The sequence below is a fragment of the Schistocerca nitens genome, chromosome 4 (genome assembly GCF_023898315.1).
Source record: "Schistocerca nitens isolate TAMUIC-IGC-003100 chromosome 4, iqSchNite1.1, whole genome shotgun sequence".
In the NCBI taxonomy this organism is placed as follows: domain Eukaryota; kingdom Metazoa; phylum Arthropoda; class Insecta; order Orthoptera; family Acrididae; genus Schistocerca; species Schistocerca nitens.
Window position 1 is genome coordinate 786481305 of NC_064617.1, and position 24871 is coordinate 786506175.

A 24871-nucleotide genomic window follows, 5' to 3' on the forward strand; every position below is an offset into this window, starting at 1 on the left:
GTACCATCAGCTGTGGTTGAGGGAAATGTCTCATTCCAATTTCCGTAGATTTTGCTGTAGGCGTCGGTGTTTTTGGTATCGTCAGCTGCCGTTGACCTATATAGGTCAAGGGAAGTGTTCGATTCCTATAGATTTTGTAATTTATTTTGTCATCTTGTGTGTTTTGGGATCATGGTGTGCGGTTTTTTTACTGTTATATGTAGCTTGCCCCTCCCTACAACCCCCCATTTCCCATGGTTGTCCCATTAGTTTGAGTGTATTTTTGGAGGGAGATGTTATTGTCTTATTTATACATATTTTCGTGTTTGTTGCCGTGTGTATGTAGCGATATCATAGGCACCATATTGGAGATGCTTAGAATAACCATTTCAGCCATACTGATGATGTCACAGGTCAAAGCATAGGGATGCAATCAGACACTTCCATATTCCCCACATTAGCTGACCAACTTGTAGCCCACAATCACCAGCCAACTACAACAGAAACAGACTTAAAAATACTAGAACCCAGCAACAGCCTATACAGCAAACTGACTATTGAGGAACACTTCCACATACAGAAGGCAATAGCAGAAGGAAAACAGGTCTTAAATGAATACACTCCATTCTGTAAGGACACACTATTTAACACATTAAAGGAACTTTACAAAAAAGACAACACAAACAGATAAATGAAGTTATAATGAAATTTAGACCTTTTGCTGCTTACAGGCATTGATAAATATCAACAGGGACAGTTGAAAAATGTGTGCCCCAACTGGGATTTGAACCTGGGGCCCCAGGTTCAAATCCCAGTTGGGGCACACATTTTTCAACTGTTCCCATAGATATTTATCAATGCCTGTAAGCAGCGAAAGGTCTAGATTTCATTATAACTTCATTCTTTGAGAGCTGCAAGATCACCAATGACATCTGTACAGATACCAGCTTCATACAAACAAATAAAAGTTACACACACACACACACACACACACACACACACACACACACACACACAAACGCGCGCGCGCTCTAGAAATGGATACACTACAATCTGCAAAGACTCACTATTTACGCTGCACAACAGGAACACCGTGTAAAAGACAACACAAACAGTTAAGAAGCATACACACACACACACACACAAAGATAAAATGTAACCAAAATTCAAATTTGGAGCCGAACTCTCCGGTAAACAACTGAACACTGACTGGGCTGGGACACACAACAACCACAATCACACTGTTTTGCTGAAGAGAAAGTTATGCGGAGAATAAAAGGGCTTCCCACATGAAAACGCAAGTAAAAACTAACATAGGCGCAAAATATTGCACCAAACTAAATTACAGTCTAGACGATAGGTTAACTCCCAGCAAAATGTCTCATCAACATCGTTTGCTTGCAGATGACAAGCTACCTGTAGTAAATAGTACACAAGTGATCCAGAAAAATCATGCACACCAAGTGTAAAGATATTAACAAAAAGAAACAAACTATTGTTTCAACTAATTAGTAATTATTTAATAAAAATGTTCACATTACAGAATAAATGAAATGGAAACGCACTGATGATGGCACAGTGATGCTGAAACATGTTTGTGTACTGAGAAAAATGGTGTTTTGCATAACTGACAGACCTCACATCTTATAATGTCCACAGTTGAATTTTCCATTGTTTACGAGTTATGGCTGGCTGATGAAGACAGAGTATTACTCATTATTGGAATTTGCAGACAAGCATTTAAGTTATGGTGCAGCAGGATGCATTGCCTTGAGAGCAAAATTAATCTGCAGAGAAATAATCTTGTAAAAATTGGCTTCTTAAATGCAAGAAAGTTATTACCCTGGGCAGAATCTTGAGAGTAACTGGACTGTATAAGCTACAGAGAGTTGGGTACAATTCTTAAGAAATAATTGTTTGTGTGATATAAATTAAGGAGATCTGAAATGCACACTTCAAAGAATACATTTTGAAGAGCACTGATGGATAACAACAATGTAGGAAAAGATAGATCACAATTTACAGTAAAGTGACTTATTAAGTTGAAGATAGACGCATTTAAAAGACACTTACATGTGAGATTGCTGTCACAGCCTTTGTCAGGGAAAGAAAAAAAATGCACACATTCATTCACACAGGCAAGCACACCTCACACATACATGATTGCCAACTCTGGCAGCTTGAACCAGAATGCATCAGTTGCAATGGGGCCAAATTATTCTGACACTAGAGTTCAATTGTGTCAATTGACAATATCATAATTTCTGGCCATTAGTTCCTTAACTCAAAATGCTCCATTTAGAATCCTCTATCATAATTTTGACTTTAATTGTTTGGGACACACCATACAACAGAGTGTATACAGTATTATCAGTGTCACTACCTTACCCACAAGACTTGTGTAGAAGGAATCACACCCCGTAGTTATGTCTATGAATGTTACTCAAAAGCTACATTCTTGGATACTCACAATATGTCTGTAGGTCTTCACTTTTTGCTTTGCTAATCCTGCTTGGTAAGGATATCAGACAGAGGAACAGGATTTAAGAATATGTTGAAAGATGATTTTAAAAGTGCATCCTTTGTGGATGCATTACAGTTTCCAAGACTTTCATCCATTGAATCACAGCCTGAAATCTGGTTCCCAACAACTGGATGCATCTGGTTTGCTTTGAGTCACTCTAGATGGCAACTACTGAACATTTTGTGGCACTAACTTACTTTATGGCTTATAGTCAATAGTCCAGGATAGATTTACTCTATTGTAAAACTGCATTTAATGGGATTACGGAAGTGTCCGCTTCCACCTGTCTGCTTTGACCCATAATGTCATCAATATGATAAATAAAAAAAAATGAAATGAGCATTTGGTGTCATTGGCCGGGAGGACCCATACGGGACAGATCCAGCCGCCTTGGTGCAGGACTTACTACATTCGTCACCACATTGGGAGACCTGTGCACCGGATAGGGATGAAATGATGATGAAGACAACACAACACCCAGTCCCTGAGTGGAGAAAATCCCCGACCCAGCCAGGAATCGAACCTGGGACCCTTAGGATGGCAGTCTGTCATGCTGACCATTCAGCTATCGGGGCAGACAATATGATGGAATGGCTACTCTAAGCGTCTCCAATATGGTGCCTATGATGTTACTACATACACACGGCAACAAATACGAAAATACATATAAATAAGACAGTAACATCTCCCTCCAAAAATATAATCAAACTAATGGGACAACCGCAGGAAATTGGGGATATTAGGAAGGGGACAAGCTAAATATAACAGTAAAAAAACACACACCACGATCCCAAAACACACAAAACGATGACCAAAAAACAATAATTACAAAAAAATCTACAGGAATCGGACACTTCCCTTCACCTCTATAGGTCAGCTGCAGCTTACGATACCAAAACAACAACACCTACAGCAAAAACTACGAAAAATTGAAACAGAATTTCCCTTGACCACAGCTGACAATACCAAACACCAATACCTACATATAAAACTACAAAAATTGGAATCAATCGTTTCCCTTGACCTATATAGGTCAACCATTACTATTGATATGAAAAATCCAACACCTACAACTACGAAAAACAAAACCAAAACCACAACACATCAAAAAGTCAAAAGTCAGACATCCATACGTAAATTAAAACACATTCAATACACAATAAATACACAAAACATTACAACTCGAGAAAAATAGAGCCCCAAAAAATCAACTACATACCACCAACAAATTTCGGCACTGGAAAGTAGGTCGGCCATCCCAAAAACACACACACACACACACAGGGCGCCATCAAGCACAACAAGACGACATCTACAAACACAACCAACTCATAAACTCCGAGCCGTAATGACGTCACACACAACACCCTTACGTCATGGGGTCAAAGCAGACGGGTGGAATCGGACGCTTCCATTGACCCCATTTAATTGTATTGAGAGTCAAACGTCAGTCTCTGAAGCAGTTGTTGAAAATCTGTAAGTGTGGCTCAGCAATTTCATATGGTGACCTTTCTCTATACATAAGTGAGGTCTGTGAAAATTTTACACATGTACTGATTTTCTTTCCAACAGTTTCAATGGGAATGAGCTTACTTTACTGACTGTTGACTAGACAAGGGATTACTTGCCCAACATTTGTTTCAACAATCCTTGGCACAGATTTGCAAGTGCAGATAAGAGATGGACCAACATCTGATGGGCTACTACACCCTCTAATCAACTCTACATTTTGAAGGAGACTATGGCTGCATAGCATTCCTCCTTCAATTCTTCTTGCCCCAGCACTGCCGTAACACATTAATCCATAGATTTATGCTATGTAATGGGTCACCCTCATATTGTGAGGCTTACAGATGGTAGCTCACATCCTGGTAGAATGCCCCCTCTTTTTGTCTCTCCGTGACAAGCATGATCTTCCAGATTCTTTATCTCTAATATTGATGGATGACACATGAACAGTTCAACTGGTTCTTCATTTCATGTGAAAAAAATCTTGATCTTTTTCAGATCTTACGTTTTAAACTCCTTTTGACATGACGTCAGGGTAATGTGGGTTGGAGTGCCTCCCACTGAATGCAGGCCCAGGTGGATCTTTGCCCCTACCTCCTCCATAAGCCACCATGGTCATCCCTCTATTATTCTGTTTTTAATTACTTTTAAATACAATTGGGCCTTTTTTCTGTTGCACCCTATTGTACATTTTAGGAGTTCCCCTTCTTATAGCACTCTAATGAAAGCAAAATCTTGAAGATTCCTTAGCCTTGAAACTAGCAGATGACAAAAAAAAAAAAAAATAAAATAAAATAAAATAAAAATGTTTGAACTGGTTTTCATGCTTCCTTCAAAAAAGTGGATTCTAGTTCCATCTTTGACACTTTCACTATAATGGACTGGGAATGGGATGGTTGTGGGAGGAATGCCTCCCACAACATGCTGAGCCCTTGGGAACATTCGACTGTGCCCTCTCAGCTATTGATCTGATTGTTTCTCTCATTTAATCTTACTACCATTAGTCCAACTGGTGTTCATTACATTTTTGGAATTTTAACTTTTACTAACATGGCTCTTCTCTTCACCTTGCTAGAAGCAATTGTTTGTTTTATTACTGTCTTACCATTGCATAGGTCGATGGGGGTTGGAGAGGAGATAGATTTGGGAGAAGTGTATATCGCTGCAGATAAGCCCTGGGAGCCTCTTGCCTTCCCTCTGGCATGTAGATTAACCAAACCCATTTACTTTTGTGATGCATACAATTATTTCTCATCACCAGCATTAATATTCCTTTCATTGCCTCAATTTTAGCAATCCTACATAGTACTACAATTTGATCGGATTTCTGGTTGATGGTTGATGTGACTAACTCCAGATGTACTACCCCAGGAATGAGAATCTGATGACCTGGATCAAACTACCACCCATTACTAAACTATTTAAATGTTATCAATAAAAATAATATAAATGACGATTGTCAATCAGTACTTCATTTGTTACTTTCTGTTCAGACATCTGTGCAATAGAAGGACATAATGGCATTTGTCTGTCAGGAACTCATCTGTTGAGACAAACATCTGAACTCTCACTCCAGAAGCATGAATTTCTTCTGCAAACAACAATATGGAATTTTAAGAAAGGTTTCCACTAGGTCCAGAAACTTGGTATTTATCTGTTTTCCAAAACTGGTACTGCAGCTGAAGTGAACACCCAGCATTGTGGGTACAAAGACAAAGTATGGGAATACTTTGTAGTAGCTCATCCACTCTTTTAAGTCTTGTGCAGCAAACTTTGGGCACTTATACTGGAACTGTATGCATTATTGAGCTGTTCTGAGCACTTTCCTTTTTAAGATTCAATGGGGCTGTTTCAACCCATTTTGAGTGTATGGCAAAGCACAAAAAGACTCATCTAAAATATTATGAATAAAATTACTATGAATTTCACCATAGGCAGCATACACTGTGTCAGATATAAACAAAGCACAGTCTACATATATAATCTGACCTTGAAATTGGAAATAACTTATTAGGTTTTTTTCTTTTTTTTTTTTTTTAATATAATTCTGGTTTTTGTTAAATGAACTGAATGTACATTAGCTCTTTTTAAAACTTCTAGATGAAAGGTACACATCATAAGTTCTCATCACAATCCTGAATAAAATGATGAAATCCAATGACACTCTACTGTTTGCCTTTTTAAACTGAATATACTTTTCCTACATTCCTATAGATCTGAATTTATATCTATATTTACACACTTAAAATCACTTAAAGCTGCATAGCGGAAGATACTTTCTTGCTCTACTGTATGTATATTTTGTTGAAAATACACCAATACAGTATGGGAATAAGGGTCACTCATGTGCCTATTGTTGAGCTGTTCTTAGTCCTGTTCCACTTCCATTCTCTCCACAGGGTCTTTATGTAGTTTCACCTGGATTTTCCTTTCTGGAAGTGAATATTATAGCTCCTACTTAAGATAAGACTCTGGTTGTTCCTCACTTTTTTGACCATGAAGACTTCTCTGGTTGTTTCTCTGTAGTAATTCCTTTAATACTAGTATCATCAACTGCACCCCAGTCCAAATGGAAACTTCCAAAAGACAATATCTGTTAATAACTGATAGAACTATTATGTTAGAGGTAACCAGAACACTATGATTCCTATTTTGCTATCTCTCTTGTATAATAATGAAGCAATGGGTAGAGTTTTAGATGGAACTTCTCATACAAGCATTTGTAGTTAATTTTTTTATTTGTTTCCAGTAGTGTTTAACTCTGAAAACATTGCTAGAATCTTTGTATGCTGTAATGCAGCCGTGTTCAGGAAGTGATGTAATGGAACCAGCTGTACAGAGTCATCCACATGAGCTTAACTTAGCTTGAAAGGTGGTTTGACTGACTCCTGAAGAGGGCTAGTTTCAGCTCAGAGCATGGCCATCCTGATTTAGGTTTATTTTCTGAACTCACTGACTAAATAGAGTGATCTAAGGATCTGGCTTTGAAATAAATCACATCATGTTTTCTATAGTCACAAAAGTACTGAGAAGTGCACATTCTGCAGCAATGTGAAAGTTCCATTCAGCAATAACAGTATCATCTGTAGTAGTTTCTGGCATTCAGTACAATCATTCTGTTGACAGGTCCATAATTCCCATAACTCCTCATATGAGAATACTTGCAGTCTTATTGAACATTATCATATGGTGTTAAATTATTAGTTACTGAAGGTCTGACTCCATATTTCAAGTCAATAGTAACTTGTTTTCACTATTCTAATCAAAAGCCTAGTTTATTCATGATGCACTGTAGACACTAATTTTGGTCTTGTCCCAAGTTTCAATAAATTCCTTGTCTGGTGTGTATACTTTTCATGTACCACTTTAAACAAAATAGCTTGATCCCTTAATGTATCAGAGTTTTCAGAACTACTTTTTCTTTACTCGTCCTTGATCACACCAAAATATACAAATATCACACTGTACAGGTTTAAACTACTACTTGGATATAGAGAGCAATTAAACGTATTTCATCCTCTAACATACATAAATAGGGAGGCACTCTTATCTCCTTCACAGTCCTAAATCTATGACTAGTTTTTTTTTTTTTTTAATTCTATTAATTATAACACAAAGTGTGAGAAACTGAATGAAGAACCACTACAATAAAAAACTGGTGAACTTTTTACTTCTTCACAGACTAATATTCACAATATATAGGCTCATTACCGATGATAAAATAATAAATAATTTATATAGTGAGATCTAGAAAATTCTGATTATACACTAGTGCTCTCTAGTCAACTGTCATTATTACTGTTATTATTGTATGGTTATCTTTTCAATGTACTTTAAAACAGGCTTCACTGCCTTTTGCTACACTGAATTTTTGTGAAGCATGTACTTCACATATTTTTCAAATGAAAACTTGTCTGCTGGAGCATGCATATTACATATTTGTTGCAGAGTATATCTCTCACAAGCTTACATTTGAGACTTCATTTCTTACACCCTATCATTTAAAATTGTGTGCATTTTGCTGAAATCTCAAAGAACATTTATGCCATCATCATGAAGCTTCAATCAGGCATGCAAAGCTTTAACTATCACTGCCTTTGCTATACATTTTGCTGAAAGGTTCCCTTTTGAAGATTTATGGTAACATACATGAAAATTGTGCATGTCGTTTATTGTATTGCTAAGGGTTGCTACTAACATCTTGTATCTTGCAACCAAATCAAGTGATTACAATTAATATTACTGCTTATTTCAGGGAGCACATGATTGATTCAGTAATGTGTAAATAATCATTTCTGAGTCTGCAATATATTGCAATTCATAATATACACTGCTATCAAACATACATCCTCTATTTACTAGACCTCATCAGCTCACAAGTAAAAAGAGATTAAGGCAATAATTGATGTAAAATGCACATAAAACTTTATTACTGCACAATAAGAGAAAAATTAGAGAAATTTAGAACAGCTTGCTGCAATAAACAGACAACACAGTTAATATCTTTTTACATCTGCCTGATTGGTAATAAAACTGCAGAAAGTAAGTTTCTGGGAGATACTGAAAATATGAACTTCTGATAATAGGTTGCAGATATCTGTCCCCCACTTCTCCCTTCCCCCAAATCCTTTCCTCGATTTGAGGTGGTCTCACTAGTTTGCCTCGTTAAAACATCACACAAAAACAAACTAACAGTTGTGATATCAGAAGCTTCTTTACTTTTGTCTTTGTTGCAATCATTCAGTTTGCATGGAAACTCTTATCAGTTCTCCTCTCTTTCATATTTGCAATTGTCCTTATGAAAATTACTGAATTGTGTCACTAGAATACGTCAAAAATTCTATAATACAGGGATGACATGTTAATTTGTATTTACTGGTCATAGTGGATTTCTTTCATGTATTAAGTGCTCCAGAAGAATACTCTCACTATTAAAGAAAACAACTCAAACATCATCATCAAAACTGAACTATTCATTGCACATTTTTTTACACTTCAGAATACTGAAAATAAGTTAGTTTGAAGTAATGAAAATAAAAGTTTATGATAGCTCTCTTCAACAATATATCCATCATGTGGTTTGATCTTGTCATTGACAATAACAATAGTTGTGATAGTGAATATGCATTCAAGAAGTAGACAGCAAACTTCAGCACTCAGATTTTATCTAAAACTCATGTTAGACATATTAGATTATGAAAGTCAACAGATAGAGTGAACAGAAGCAAGCTTTGGAACATCATGGAAAAAAAAGAGTATCCAAGGTATTTAATACAACTAATAAAGAGTTTGTATCAGAGTGCATAAAATTCAATAAACAGAGGGAAAAAGAAGACAGGACCAATAAATATTAACAGCATAAACACTCTGCTCTTTACTGATGACCAATCAATTATTCAGAAGACAGAAAATGAATTCCAGTTTACAATAGATTGCCTAGTCCAGTGTATAAAAACCACCATCCAAAAATTTCAATAAAAGTAATTGAAGTAATGGTCCTCAAAGGAGAATTTCCACTACTCTCCAAAATAGCAATGGATGAATAACTGATAGACAGATGTTGCACTTTCCGGTGTTAGTCTGCAATATTAACTATGAATATGAAAATTATGCCACTAACAAATTTAAAAAATACCAATATGTGGCACAATATGCAGAACACTGTGTGACAAGGAAGGGCACAAGCTAAATTTCTTTGAAGTAATTGATACTTCTTTCCTAACAGATGGAAGAGGATCTTGGATATTAGCTAGGAAGGACAAAAATATGGTCAACTCAAACAAAATTTATAAGGAATGTTAAAAACATAAACTCGGAGATCAAACAAAAAACAGCATTATATGTGAAGTACTAAATATATATACTGTACAAATGAAAAAATATAGGAAGGTTGTGTAAAATGAAAACAACATGCCACTTTTATGGAGGGGGGACAGTTTAGTTAAACAGGTAATGAACTGTAAACCAGTAGGTATGAGAGATGTAGGATGACTGAGAAACAAATGATGCAGGTGAAGCTGGAACAGGCTGTAAGACTACTCCATGAAGTGAAGAAAAAGACCACAGTATTATGAAAAAGTAATTAATTTACAAAATTCCAATCTGACATTACTACATCATTTCCTATATTCATGTCATGTCACTGACAATCTTTCTGAGCTGCAGTACATTCCTGGATAATCTACAATATTTTTCTGTGCATTACATTACATAGGTGTGAATATTGATAAATGTATTGTCACAATGTGCTGCATTCAGAGATTACTAATATTATGGCAATGAATCAAAGAGCACCTGGATATATTTCTTGAGATTCTCTTTCCATGATATTTACATGAGACTTGGCAAACCATCAACAGTGATTGCTGGAGAACTGTGATAAACAAGTTGAAATATCATGGTATGACAAATCATTTTTGGAGACCAATCATTCTTCCCCAGTCAACTAATTCATCTACTACTAATATTGCATCTAAGCTTAACGGAGTATACAGACACTTGGTTCCACATTCACATTCCATTTGAACTCAGTGAGTTTGGCATAAAATTAGCCTGTCCAGGCACATTGTAGGCCTACTGAATATCAAATGGCTCTACACGTCTTCCAATTTCAGTTTAGTTGTGTCATTCTTCCTGGGTGTTGCAACCTACACAAATAGCAGTATGCATCTATAAATATTTGTGTGAACATTTTCTATCTCATTAACCATTAATGTTCAGTACTGATCACTGTGGGTTGGAGGAACATTTGCATAATTCACTTTTTGATGTCACTGAATATTTGTATGTGGCATGACCAAAAAGTAATGAGAATTTTGTTTTTCTTAAAGAATCTTTATTTATTCACCAACGTCTACTTTGTCCACTTCAAAGTAACCTCCTCAGATACGACACACATGTGTCAGTGCTTTTTCAGTTCTTGGAAGCACTTCTAGAACTCACTTTTCATTATAGTGTTCAGTTCCTTTAGCAATTCTGTTTTTATCTCATCAGTGATGGTGAAATGACACCCTTTCATGGTTCATCTCCACCTCAGGAATAAAAAGAAGTCACAGGGGGATATATCTGGTGAATACAGTGGCTAATTCAACAAAACGGTTTTGTTTTTCACCAAAAAATATTGCATTGAGGTGTGAGTGGTAGCATTATCACAATACAATTTCCATGAGTAGTTTTGCCACAGTTCTGGTTGTTGTCTTCAGATTTTTCATGCAGACAGTGTATTACTTCCAGGTAATATCCCTTTTGACTGTGTGACCATAAGGCAGAAACTCATTATGCACTATCCAGTTGCAATCAAAGACAACACTGAGAAGAACCTTCACGTGTCATTTAACATGTTGAATTTTTTTCAGTCTTAGCCCTTCAGGCAGTTTCCAGTGGGACGATTGGGCCTTGGTTTTGATGTCATACTCATATACTCTTGTTTGAAACACATATTATAACCTTCTTTAGGAGTTCTGGATCATTATCAACCTCATGCAGCAATTCCTGAGTGACATCTGCAGGATGTCATTTCTGGTCGAAATTCAACAGTTTCAGAACAAACTTTGCTGCTACATGTTTCATGCCCAAAACATCCAAAACAATGGCTTGACATGGTCCAAAGAATAAGCAAACATCATAGGCAGCCTCCATGATGGTTATTGGTGATTTTCCAGAATCATTTTCTTTACTTCTTCCACATTGTCGTCAGTAATTGATGTGCTAGGGTCTCCAGGGCAGTCATCATCTTCAACATCTTCTCAACACTCTTTGAACCATTTATACCACTCATAAATTTTTGTCTTGCTTATATCAGATTTGCCAAAAGCCACAGTCACCATTTCCAATTCAGCGATGCCCTTTATTCTATTTTTCAAGCAAAATTTACAAGTTATTTGATCCATCTTTTTTAAAAGTAAAACTTTGCCAAGCACTCAAAACCATGTATAATTTTTTGATTATCAACAGTAAACTAACTATTTAAAACAGCTGAAAACACAAATATACATCAGGAGCACACCAAAAAGCCAAAAATAATTGAAAATCAAATGTACAAAGCCCATGTAATAAAAAAATTTCTTTTACTTTTTTATCACACCTCATATTATAGTGTGTCAGACTCCTCCATTCATTTTATCTCGGAAACTTCACAAATTTGAAATCTGAAAAATACCAGTTTGTCATATTTCTTTGATATCCTTGCTATTTCTTCATTTCTCATAAATTTTCAGCATTGTACATTTAGGACTGTTGTCAGTACATGAATGTACACAGTTATGTAAAAATTATTTCATCTTTATTTTGTTGCTTTGTCAATATTCAATTTCTGCATTGTCAGTGGGCAAAGTGAATATGAAACAAAAATACTCCAAAACAATTGAAGTCTCCAACACACATATCATATCAGGAAAGTGATATTTGCAACTCAATGGAAATTCCTGGATGTAGCAACATGTAAAATAAGAAGGTCAATGCATGGAGCACAGAAATGCATAACAGAAAACAGCATTCACACTAGCTTTCAAGCACTAGCTCTTTTCCTAGCAATGGTACACTCATTCACACACACACAACCACCTAAATGCATACTCCAGTGGCCACATAAAGACCATTTGTTTATCTGACTTTAATAAATACACTTTAAGACAAAAAAAAGAAGAAACGAAATGTCATGAAGGAATTATCTTAATGGGATGGAAATCAGCAGATGTGATCTAAATGTACAAACAAATAAATGATTACAATTTCAGAAAAAAAATGGATGATTTATTCAAGTGAATTAACTTCAGATATTGAGCAAGTCAGTAACACATTGGTCCATATCTGGCTCTTATGCAAGCAGCTATTTGGCTTTGCATTGATTGATTGAGTTTTTGGATGTTCTCCTAAGGGATATCATCCAAACTTTTGTCCAATTGACATGTTACACCATCAAAATCCCAAGCTAGTTGGAGAGCCCTGCCCACAATGCTTCTAACATTCTCACTTGGAGAGAGATCCAGTGACATTACTGGCCAAGGTAGGATTTGGCGAACATGGAGAAACTCTCACCATGTGCAAACAGGCATTATCTTGTTGAAATGAAATCCCAAGATGACTTGCCATGGAGGGTGACAAAATGGGGCGTAAAATATCAGCAACATACCATTATGCTGTAAGGGTGTCACAGATGACAATCAAAGGGATCGTGCTATGAAAAGAAATGGCACTTTGGCCATAGGGGTGAGTCCGGCCTGTTCGACTGCTTAGCCTGCCTGTTTGGATAAAAATAAATAATGCACAAATGGTATATTATTTGCTGGGATGACAATGACTTCATTCATTTGTAGATCAAATAATACAGAATGTGTTTTAGATGCAGTATACGCAATGACAAACTTGAGAGAGAATGAATAAACCTCTTGTTGACTCATTACTAAGGGCTATGTACAATCACAGAACTAAACATAGAGCAAAAATGAACATATATGTTATTACAAACTAAGAGTAAATGGCACAGAGTTTATAGACAAAACACAGCACTTCCTGTCAGCCAGCACAGAACTAATTTTACAGCACAAAATTGAACACTCCCAATACAACACACACATCAAACACTCATGCACTACACTATACAGAAATGCTGGTCACAGTCACTACAACAGCCCTCTTGCTGGAAGTAGAGCATTATCCAGGAAGCACTTTGTTTTGTGTATAAACTCCATGCCATTTACTCTTAGTTTATGATAATATACATGTTCATGTTTACTCTATATTTAGTTATGTAATTATGCACAGCCTGTAGTAATGAGTCAACAAGAGGCTTATTTGTTCTCTCTTGAGTTTATCTTTGCTTACACTGCATCTAAAAGATGTTCTGTATTATTTGATCTATGAACAAATAAAGTCATTGTCATTCCAGCAAATAATATATTGTTTGAGCTTTCTTTATTTTTATCCAAACAGGCAGGCTAACATGTCAGATGGGTCAGACTCACCCCTATGGCCAAAGCACCACAGACCATCATTCCTGGTTGTCGGGCTATATGGCAGGTGACAGTCTTGTCGCTATCCCATCACAGTCTGGGGTGTCTCCAGACAGGTCTTCAGACTGGAATCTTATTGACCGGAGTGAAAATATTTTCAGTGGTGAGTCCTGCTTCAAATTGAGCCCGAATGACAAGCAAAGAGGTGTAAGAAGATGCCCCAGACAGGGGTGTGACACCAATCTGTCACCTGCCATACAGCCCAACATTCAGGAATGATGGTCTAGAATGCCATTTCATTTCGTAGCAGGAACCCTTTGGTTCTCATCCACGGCAACCTTGAGTACAGCAGTACATTGATGATCTTCTATGACCTGTTTTTTGCCCTTCAAGACAAGCCATCCTGGCCTTAAACTTCAGAAAGATAATGCCCACCCACATATAATGAGAGTTTCCTCTGCTTGCCTTCATGCTTGTCTTGGCCATCAAGGTCACCGGACCTCTCCCCATTTAAGAATGTTTGGAACGTTGTAAGTAGGGCCCTCGAACCAGCTCAGGACTTTGATTATCTGAAGCACCATTTGGACACAATTTGACATCTTATCTCTCAGAAGGACACCCCAAAACTCTTATCAACGAATGCCAAGCCATAAAACTGCTTTCATAAGGGCCAGATGTGGATCAACACATTATTGACTTGTTCAGTTTGTGAAGCTCTCTCTCTCTTTTGAATATATCACATCTACCAATTTCCATCTTATTTGGATAATTCCCTCATAGTGCATTATGGTGTGTGTGTGTGTGTGTGTGTGTGTGTGTGTGTGTGTGTGAATGTATGTACTACTACCAGAAAAAAAACTAGTGCTCAAAAGCTAGTATGAATTTTGTTTTCTGTTACATATGTCTGTGCTCCACACTTCAATCCACTGTAGTGAGTGTTGCCTTTATCATATTTTCCATATTTGTAAATTGGATTGTTGTCAGATATTCACTTGGAATGCATTTGGAAAAATATGTAACAGATAACCTTTATAAATATAGAATATTCCATTAATTAGATTTCCATTATAAATCCAATTTAAATATTTTATAACTATTTCTGTAAAACATTTACTTGAGTAAGGCACAGTGAAGCAAATTTTTGTCAAAATCATTTATATATTTAATTAGCTTCGCAGTCAGTACAGACATGCAGTTAATACCAAGGTACCTCACAAATGTAGTTCTGTCAGACACACTGTGATTTAATTAGTTTCATTAATTTACCTTCTTCAGTCTTAACATGACGAGTCACAACAGCAGCAAATCAGATTTGAAACAACTAAAAAGCTCATAAAATAATGAGGCAGGTTCATAACAGTTGAAATACATTTCAGCTGTTTTGGTTACAGTAGATACAGAGCCACTTGTTTATCTGACATGAATAAATATTATAATTTGGCAGACATAAAAGTGCTTCTTTGTCATAAAGATGAAAAATGCAGTAAATTTTTTGTGGAAACTCATACAATCAAATTAACACAGTTACTGTGTGACGATGTTAAGGGAAACTGCTTCTACTGACAAGTCTATCATCATGCTAACAGGTACCCAAAAATATAATATTTCACTTGATATGTAGAAGAAGTATACTGAAGCATTTAACAGCTGCTGAACATAACATTTCTTCTTTATGACACAGAAAAAAAAACATTACTCACTACTAAATTTGAGAAATGACTGAAGATAACATCATGAAATTACTGTTGCTAAACATCTATAGCTTCTTTTAGTTTCATTTATGACTTTTTTTCACATTTATGCCAGTTATTACAGAAACACCTTGAGAAGTAATTTTAAAAGCTCTGTGACAAATATGCATGAAATTTACCAACCTAACAGAGATTTGAACACTGGAAGAACATAAGGAATGGACATATAATTGTCTTGTAAGTACTTGGAAGAACACAGGACACACTACAAGAATGGAATGCATTTTCTATGACCATCATAAGGCAGAATGTAGCACTGAAATGATTTAGTCTTTCCTCCTGATTCATTAATATACAAGCAAAATGGAATTCTTAATTCTTGGTTTGAGGCATATGCTGAAACTCAGCTAGATCTTCGCTAACTGGAATGTATGTGTGTCCATCATGCACTCTGGCAGAAAGAAGAAACGAGGCAGAAGCTGGGCATCCTGTTTGAATTGCAACGAGCTGCCTGCAGATCGTCAGTAAGTGCACAGACACTTGCACGGCATCCTACTATCCAAAATCCTCATATCTCATCACAATGCAACATCAGAAAACTCTGGAAGAAAACAGTTTAGCTTAGATTATTTGTTACAGATGGTGACTCATTTTGCTTTCATACTCAAATGAAGAAAAACATGAAAACTGTAATATTATATGATCTATAAATCATCCTTGTTACCTAAATTTGCCAGTTAACAGTTGTTGTGCTGCAAATTTTCTTTGGCAATATTGTTTTAGGTTGTCTAGGGAGATTTATTTACAATTGTGTTACTTTTGTAGTGCAATGACAATTTTACAAAATGTATTCATTCTTAAAAGAGTATTTGAGTCCAGATGTTCTGCCCCAAACTGAAAACATATCCAATTTTATTTTAAACATTTAAGTAATTGATTAAGTATCATCATATTCTAAGTACTATTTAACATATATTTCATAAGTCTCAGTAAGAGGATAAACATTGAGGAATGTGGAATGGGCCAGTAACATATTAGAAAAACACTGTGACAGATCATCATTATGGTTTACATTATCCATCACTAGTTATTAATGCAAATATAATTGGAAACATAGGTTAAGTATGCATATTTCAAGTAATAATAAGTTATGTCTTATTCCACAGATAGAAAACCCATTACTTTTGAAAAAAGCAGCTGCTTTTCTAATCATTCTATTGCAACTTTTTTTATCAAATAGTGAAAGCTGTTATGTAAACAAAACAGCACATTGATGTTACCATCTCTAAAAGGTAACCAGAGATGTATCTATAAACGAGTGTGGTATGGATCAGAAATTAATACAATTTAGTGATAGAGAGGCTGATAGATTCGCTTCTCATTAATTCTAAACTTATATTTTACATCTGTGTAGTATGTTCAGAACTTTTTGAGTTCAACAATTGATTGAATTCTAAATTCTTAACAGACGTACAAATTTCACAGAAAATGGTACAAGTCTAAGAATGTTTTTCTTTTATCATGATGTTCACTGTATAGTCAGTTCCCTCTATCTCTTTAACATACTCACAATTAACAGCATTAAAAGGTAAATATATTGTACATACAGTGTGTGACCGGAAAGTAAGTTGAATGATTTTTTTCCTGCCAACCCAGAAGATTGCAGTTCTGCAATTGATGGGGGAAAAGTTGGTGGGCAGTCTTGGAAAGGCAATGTTTCTGTACCAGTTGCCTGCTGGCTGTTGCCCAGTGTGGATTTCTCAGGTGTGTGCTTGCATTGAAGTGAAGTATCAAGAGATCAAAATGCCACAATTCTCTGAACAGTGACATGCCATTGAATCATTGCAGATGTAGATGAAACAGACAAAGTGCAGAGTGGCACATGAAGGCTTCCCTGAAGCAAAACAGGCAAGGATGACAAAAACCTGGGTGAAAGTGATGCTCATTTTTTTTTTTTTTTTTTTTTTTTTTTTTTTTTTTTTTTTTTTTTTCCCCCCCAAAGGCAATGTCCATTTGGAGTTTGAGCCATGGCAACAAACTGTCAGTAGCTGATTTTACTTGAAAGTCCTTGAAAGGCTCCAAAACTGGGTGCTCCTTGCCAGGAGGGAGATTATTGTAAGTAGGTGACTCCATTATGATAACATGCTTTCCCATACTGCCTTCATTGCTAGTGAGTTCCTGGCCAAGCACAGTGTGGCAACAATGCTCCATCCACCATGGAGTACTGATAAGGCACCAGCAGACTTCTTTTTGTTTCCTAAAATAAAGAGAAACATAAAGGGCCATCATTTTGGGATGTCAGATACCATGGAAGCCACCAGGATGAGGTGTCTGAAGGATGTTCCCATCAGTGTGTTCCAGGAAGTCTATCAGAGATGGCAGAATCACTGTAAAAAGTGTACTGATGCCCAAGGATGCTATTTTGAAGACTACTAAACATTTGTACTTTTATTTTCAATAAATTGTTTTTTTATGGATTTACTCAACTTATTTTCTGGATACATCCTGTATGCTAGGATTCCCTAAATGATGAATGTATGATATGTAACCTCTGAAAACAAATAATATTCTCATGCCCTATTTCTGCATAGCAAATATTCTATTCAATTAAGTTACATTTCCCCTAAAAATAATTGTATGAGACAATAACAAAGTCAAACTTAAGTTTCCAGTGGCTTTTTATTAAGAAGATGAAAGTGAAGCCAAAAATGATCAGGGCACCCTTCAGCTCTTGGGATGGCAAACTGCACTTAATAGGTAGGAGTATCTGCATAGATTAAGAAGTCCTGGTAATACAGAAAGTAAATGAGCAAACTATTGTGTTAAGGACACAGACAATGGCCATTGGAAAAGTAACCTCTAATTAAGAATATTTCATGATGATCCCTCCTGGGCTAACTAAACTAAAAAAGGGTGGCCATGAGGTAAAGGTTTCGAAACCATTGAGAGTGTGACACCCTATGTGTTAGAGCAGTGGTAGTCAACCTGGTCTGTATCACCCTCTAGTGGGTGCTCCAGCTTTCATGATGGGCAGTAGACAGTATAGGTTTCAAAAACATTTTCATTAGGTTCCATAGAATTTTGACATAAGGTATTTAGTAAGCAATTACTATTGTACCAGTATGCTTCAGCTTGCTGTAACTTTGCTCTATGAATTTTATAAAGTAAAGTTTCTAGACTGTAGGAAAATATAAATTGCTACTTACAATAAGGAAGACACATTAAGTCACAGACAGGCACAATAAAAGACATTTATGCAAAGCTTCCAGCCACAGCCTTCATCAACAGAAGAGAAACAGAGAGACACACACCAGTCATACACACAAGCAAGCACACCTCACAGACATATGACAGCGAACTCCAGCAGCTCAGGAAACTATAAAATTTGAAAAGGAAAATGCAAGGGTTTGAAACAGCTGCAGAGGTCAGTGAGGTGTAATGGAAATAAGTTAAAGACATTTAGTCGGGTGAGCATAGGATAATACCAAAATGTTGTAACAGATGCGGGATTCATCATGAATAGGAAGGTGAGGTGTAATGGAAATAAGTTAAAGACATTTAGTCAGGTGAGTATAGGATAATACCAAAATGTTGTAACAGATGCGGGATTCATCACGAATAGGAAGGCACTGGTTGTGAGTTACTATTAAAAGTTTAACAGTAGGATAGTTTTCAACAGAATCAAAACCAAACCAACTTCAGCATCTCTAATTCAGGTATACATGTGAATTTTACAAGCAGAGGATGACAACCTAGAAAGTATGTGAGGGAACTGAATGAGTGATTCAGAATGTAAAGGAATTTAAAGCTGGAACATTGTAGTAGGAAAGGAATTCTAAGCACAATTAGGTGGAAATACAGGCTTGTCAATAGTAACATAAGGGAAGCAAAACTCCTTGAATTCTGTAATACATTTAAACTAGTAATACCAAATGTAATTCTCAAAAATCGGAAGCAGAAGAAGTATACAGGAAAATTGGAAAAAGACACAGGAACGCACACAACCGTGTGTGAAAATACCAACACCAAGGAGGAGAAATGTGGTTATAATGAAATTTATTCCATAAATTAGGGAATGATAATACGCAAATGATTATAATTACAGAACTGTAGATGCAATTTGACACCACGGTATGCTGCTGGGGTACAGATTGCTACACAATTTGTAGATACATCTACAAAGCATTGACAGTGATTGCAGGAGGGTCAGAAATAAACAAGTTGCTGACCTACCATGTCCCAGACATGTTTGATGAGATACATGTCAGGTGAACCTGCAGGCCAGCAAATCAGTGGTACCCTTTGTTCTTCAAAAATGGCTTGCACATTTTTCTGAACATGTGGTAGGGCACAAATATGGCTTGTGGAGCTGCCTGCAGAGGGTACAGTGTCTCACATCTGCAATCTTCCTTATGAAGTGTTTGCTGTTCATATTATCCTCAATACATAGAACATGAGATCATGTTATAGCCAATGGTGCTCCAAAATATGACACTACACATTTGTTCACTACGTCACTCAACAATGCAGTCTGCTTGATTGTGTTCAGCAAGGTAGTGTCTAGCATACACATTGCTTTCATTTTGTGATAAGTCGAAGCAAGACTTGTCAGAGAACACTTAGTAGGACAATATGGATTGGGCCATGGCACATTATTTGAATGTTGTAATTTTGATGAAATGAATTAGGCAACAGACAAGCAGCATTGCAATGATAATGGAGCTGACAACATTGTGTTCCTTAGTGGAAATGAAGAAGAATTATGAGATATGTTGAATTGAATGAACAGTCTAATGAGTGTGAATATGAATTGACAGAAAACCAAAGAAAATTTAAATAAAAGGAATAACAGAAACACATTTAGTGATAAGCTTAAAATCAAACATGAGGACTGTGAAATAGACAAAGAGGAAATTCTGCTACCTTGGGACCAAAATAACATATGATGGATGAAGCAAGGAGGACATAAAAACAGACTAGCACAGGCAAAGAGGGCATTCCTGGCCAAAGACAGGCTACTTTTATCAAACATTGTCTTTAATTAAAGGAAAAACTTCTGAGAATGCACATTTGGAGCACAGAATTCTATGGAAGTGAATCATGGACTGTGGGACATCCAGAAAGGAAGAGAATTTGAGTGCTGGAGATTTGGTGCTATTGGAGGCTGTTGAAAATTGGGTGAACTGATAAGATAAGGAATGACGAGGTTCTCTACAGAATTGGTGAAGAAAGGAACATATGTAAAACACTGACACGAAGAAGGGACAGGATGATAGTACATGTTTCAAGACATCAGAGAATATCTTCTATGTCACAAGAGGGAGCTGTAGAGGGTAAACACTGTAGGGGTAGACAGAGACTGGGACACAAACAACAACTAATTGAGGATGTAAGGTCAGCTGCTGTGGCCGAACAGTTCTAGGCACTTCAGTCCAGAACCGCGCTGCTGTTACGGTCGCAGGTTCAAATCCTGCCTCAGGCGTGGACGTGTGTGATGTCCTTAGGTTAGTTAGGTTTAAGTAGTTCTAAGTGTAAGGGCCTGATGACCTCAGACGTTAAGTCCCATAGTGCTTCGAGCCATTTGAACCATTTGACTTTGAGGATGTAAGGTGCAAGTGCTATTCTGAGCAGTTGGCACAAGAGAGAAACTTGTGATGGGCTGCATCAAGACCTAAGTTGGAAGAAGGCTCTGGGAGTAGACGACATTCTGTCAGACCTGCTGATACTTTTGGGAAAGCTAGCAAAGACAAAACTCTTCCATCTAGTGAGTAAGATATACAAGGCAGGAAAAATAGCCTCAGACTTCAAGAAGAATGTGGTAATTCCATTTCCAAAGAAAGCAGATGCTGATATATGTGAAAGTTACTTAACTATCAGTTTAATAAGTCATGGTTGCAAAACACTTAAGCGAATTCTTTACAGAAGATTGGAGTAATTGTAGAAACTGACCTCAGGGAACATCAGTTTGGATTTTGGAAAAATGTAGGAACATGTGAAGCAATACTGACCCTAAATCCTAACTTAGAAGACAGGTTAAAGAAAGACAAACCTATGTTTATAGCATACGTAGACTAAAAAAAAGTTTTGATAATGTTGACTGGAATACACTCTTTGCAATTCTGAAGGTAGCAGGGGTAAAATAGAGGGGGAGAAATTCCATTCACAACTTGTACCGAAACCAGATGGCAGATATAAAAGTCAAATGGTACATAAAGGAATTAGTGATTGAGAAGAGAGTGAGACAGGGTTGGAGCCTATCCTTGATGTTTTTCAGTCTGTACATTGATAAATCAGTAAAGGAAACCAAAGAACAATTTGGAGAAGGACTTAAAGTTCAGGGAAAAGAAATAAAAACTCTGAGGTTTGGCAATGACATTGCAATTCTGTCAGAGACAGCAAAGGACTCGGAAAGCAATGAAGACTGGCAATGGCAAGAAAAGCATTTCTAAAGAAGAGAAATTTGATAACATCAAATATAGATTTAAGTGTTAGGAAGTTGTTGCTGGAAGTGTTTGTATGGAGTATAGCAATGTATGGAAATGAACTAAAGACAGTAAATGTTTAGACAAAAAGAGAATAGAAGGATTTGAAATGTGGTTCTGTAGAAGAATGCTGGAGATTAGATGGTGTAATGAAAGAGGCTGTATTGGGTCATGTGGAGTACAAGATACAGCAGGTTTCATAGTATGCAATACACACTAAAACATGTGTAGTGTATAAGGCCACTTAGTGAATAAGGTCACTTAGTGCAAGAGTGTGAAACAGTTGTAACGAAAATGTTAAACTGTGTCACAGACCAATGAATGTATGTTTTTAATCAGATAATGTAATATAGTTAGGATAAGTCATTATCATTTTGATATGAATTTCTGGATGTTTTGAAGAGAAAGAACAAGTTCTGGAATCAGTGTTAATAGTGTATAAATATTAGTAACCTTTTTCATTCAGTTTTGTAATTATAATTCAGTTAGTAAAAGTCATTGTTTGCCATAACACAACTTAACTATGTAAACCATTAATTTTGGAAAAGCTTACCATTTATGTATCTTTGCAAGCCAGGACAACATATTCTTTTGAAAATAACAAACTAATTTAAAATGTAACCATTCCAGCTCATCAAACCATTTAAAACGTAACCAGATCCAGAAGCCCAGCTCCAACATCAAATTTAATGTAATTTCTCATGTATTGTTGTTGTGGTCTTCAGTCCTGAGACTGGTTTGATGCAGTTCTCCATGATACTCTATCCTGTGCAAGCTTCTTCATCTCCCAGTAACTACTGCAACCTACATCCTTCTGAATCTGCTTAGTGTATTCATCTCTTGGTCTCCCTCTACGATTTTTACCCTCCACGCTGCCCTCCAATACTAAATTGGTGATCCCTTGATATCTCAGAACATGTCCTACCAACCGATCCCTTCTTCTAGTCAAGTTGTGCCACAATTTTCTCTTCTCCCCAATCCTATTCAATACCTCCTCATTAGTTATGTGATCTACCCATCTAATCTTCAGCATTCTTCTGTAGCACCACATTTCAAAAGCTTCTAATCTCTTCTTGTCCAAACTATTTATCGTCCATGTTTCACTTCCATACATGGCTACACTCCATACAAATACTTTCAGAAACGACTTCCTGACACTTAAGTCTCCCCTCGCTGTTAACAAATTTCTCTTCTTCAGAAACGCTTTCCTTGCCATTGCCAGTCTACATTTTATATCCTCTCTACTTCGACCATCATCAGTTATTTTGCTCCCCAAATAGCAAAACTCCTTTACTGCTTTAAGTGTATCATTTCCTAATCTAATTCCCTCAGCATCACCCGACTTAATTCGACTACATTCCGTGATCCTCGTTTTGCTTTTGTTGATGTTCATCTTATATCCTCCTTTCAAGATACTATCCATTCCATTCAACCGCTCTTCCAAGTCCTTTGCTGTCTCTGACAGAATTACAATGTCATCGGCAAACCTCAAAGTTTTTATTTCTTCTCCATGGATTTTAATACCTACTCCGAATTTTTCTTTTGTTTCCTTCACTGCTTGCTCAATATACAGATTGAATAACATCAGGGAGAGGCTACAACCCTGTCTCACGACCTTCCCAACCACTGCTTCCCTTTCATGTCCCTCGACTCTTATAACTGCCATCTGGTTTCTGTACAAATTGTAAATAGCCATTCGCTCCCTGTATTTTACCCCTGCCACCTTCAGAATTTGAAAGAGAGTATTCCAGTCAACATTGTCAAAAGCTTTCTCCAAGTCTACAAATGCTAGAAATGTAGGTTTGCCTTTCCTTAATCTAGCTTCTAAGATAAGTCATAGGGTCAGTATTGCCTCACGTGTTCCAATATTTCTACAGAATCCAAACTGATCTTCCCCAAGGTCAGCTTCTACTAGTTTTTCCATTCATCTGTAAAGAATTTGCGTTAGTATTTTGCAGCTGTGACTTATTAAACTGATAGTTCAGTAATTTTCACATCTGTCAACACCTGCTTTCTTTAGAATTGGAATTATTATATTCTTCTTGAAGTCTGAGGGTATTTCGCCTGTCTCATACATCTTGCTCACCAGATGGTAGAGTTTTGTCAGGACTGGCTCTCCCAAGGCTGTCAGTAGTTCTAATGGAATGTTGTCTACTCCCGGGGCCTTGTTTCGACTCAGGTCTTTCAGTGCTCTGTCAAACTCTTCACGCAGTGCCATATCTCCCATTTCATCTTCATCTACATCCTCCTCCATTTCCATAATATTGTCCTCAAGTACATCACCCTTGTATAGACCCCTCTATAAACTCCTTCCACCTTTCTGCTTTCCCTTCTTTGCTTAGAACTGAGTTTCCATCTGAGCTCTTGATATTCATACAAGTGGTTCTCTTTTCTCCAAAGGTCTCTTTAATTTTCCTGTAGGCAATATCTATCTAACCCCTGGTGAGACAAGCCTCTACATCCTTACATTTATCCTCTAGCTATCCCTGCTTAGCCATTTTGCACTTCCTGTCGAACTCATTTTTGAGACATTTGTATTCCTTTTTGCCTGCTTCATTTACTGCATTTTTATATTTTCTCCTTTCATCAATTAAGTTCAATATTTCTTCTGTTACCCAAGGATTTCTAGCAGCCCTCGTCTTTTTACCTACTTTATCCTCTGCTGCCTTCACTACTTCATCCCTCAAATCTACCCATTCTTCTTCTACTGTATTTCTTTCCCCCATTCCTGTCAAT

At 36.7% G+C, this 24871-nt stretch overlaps 1 protein-coding gene across 1 annotated transcript in view; it reads left to right on the top strand.

The window, feature by feature from the left end:
• The window catches only part of LOC126252566 (glutamate receptor ionotropic, NMDA 2B), an 874952-nt gene that overhangs the window by 804900 nt on the left and 45181 nt on the right, over positions 1-24871 (top strand). The window contains exon 14 of the mRNA XM_049953467.1: positions 16112-16177. Coding sequence (XP_049809424.1) covers positions 16112-16177 — 66 coding nt within the window. The remainder of the gene's footprint in view (positions 1-16111; positions 16178-24871) is intronic.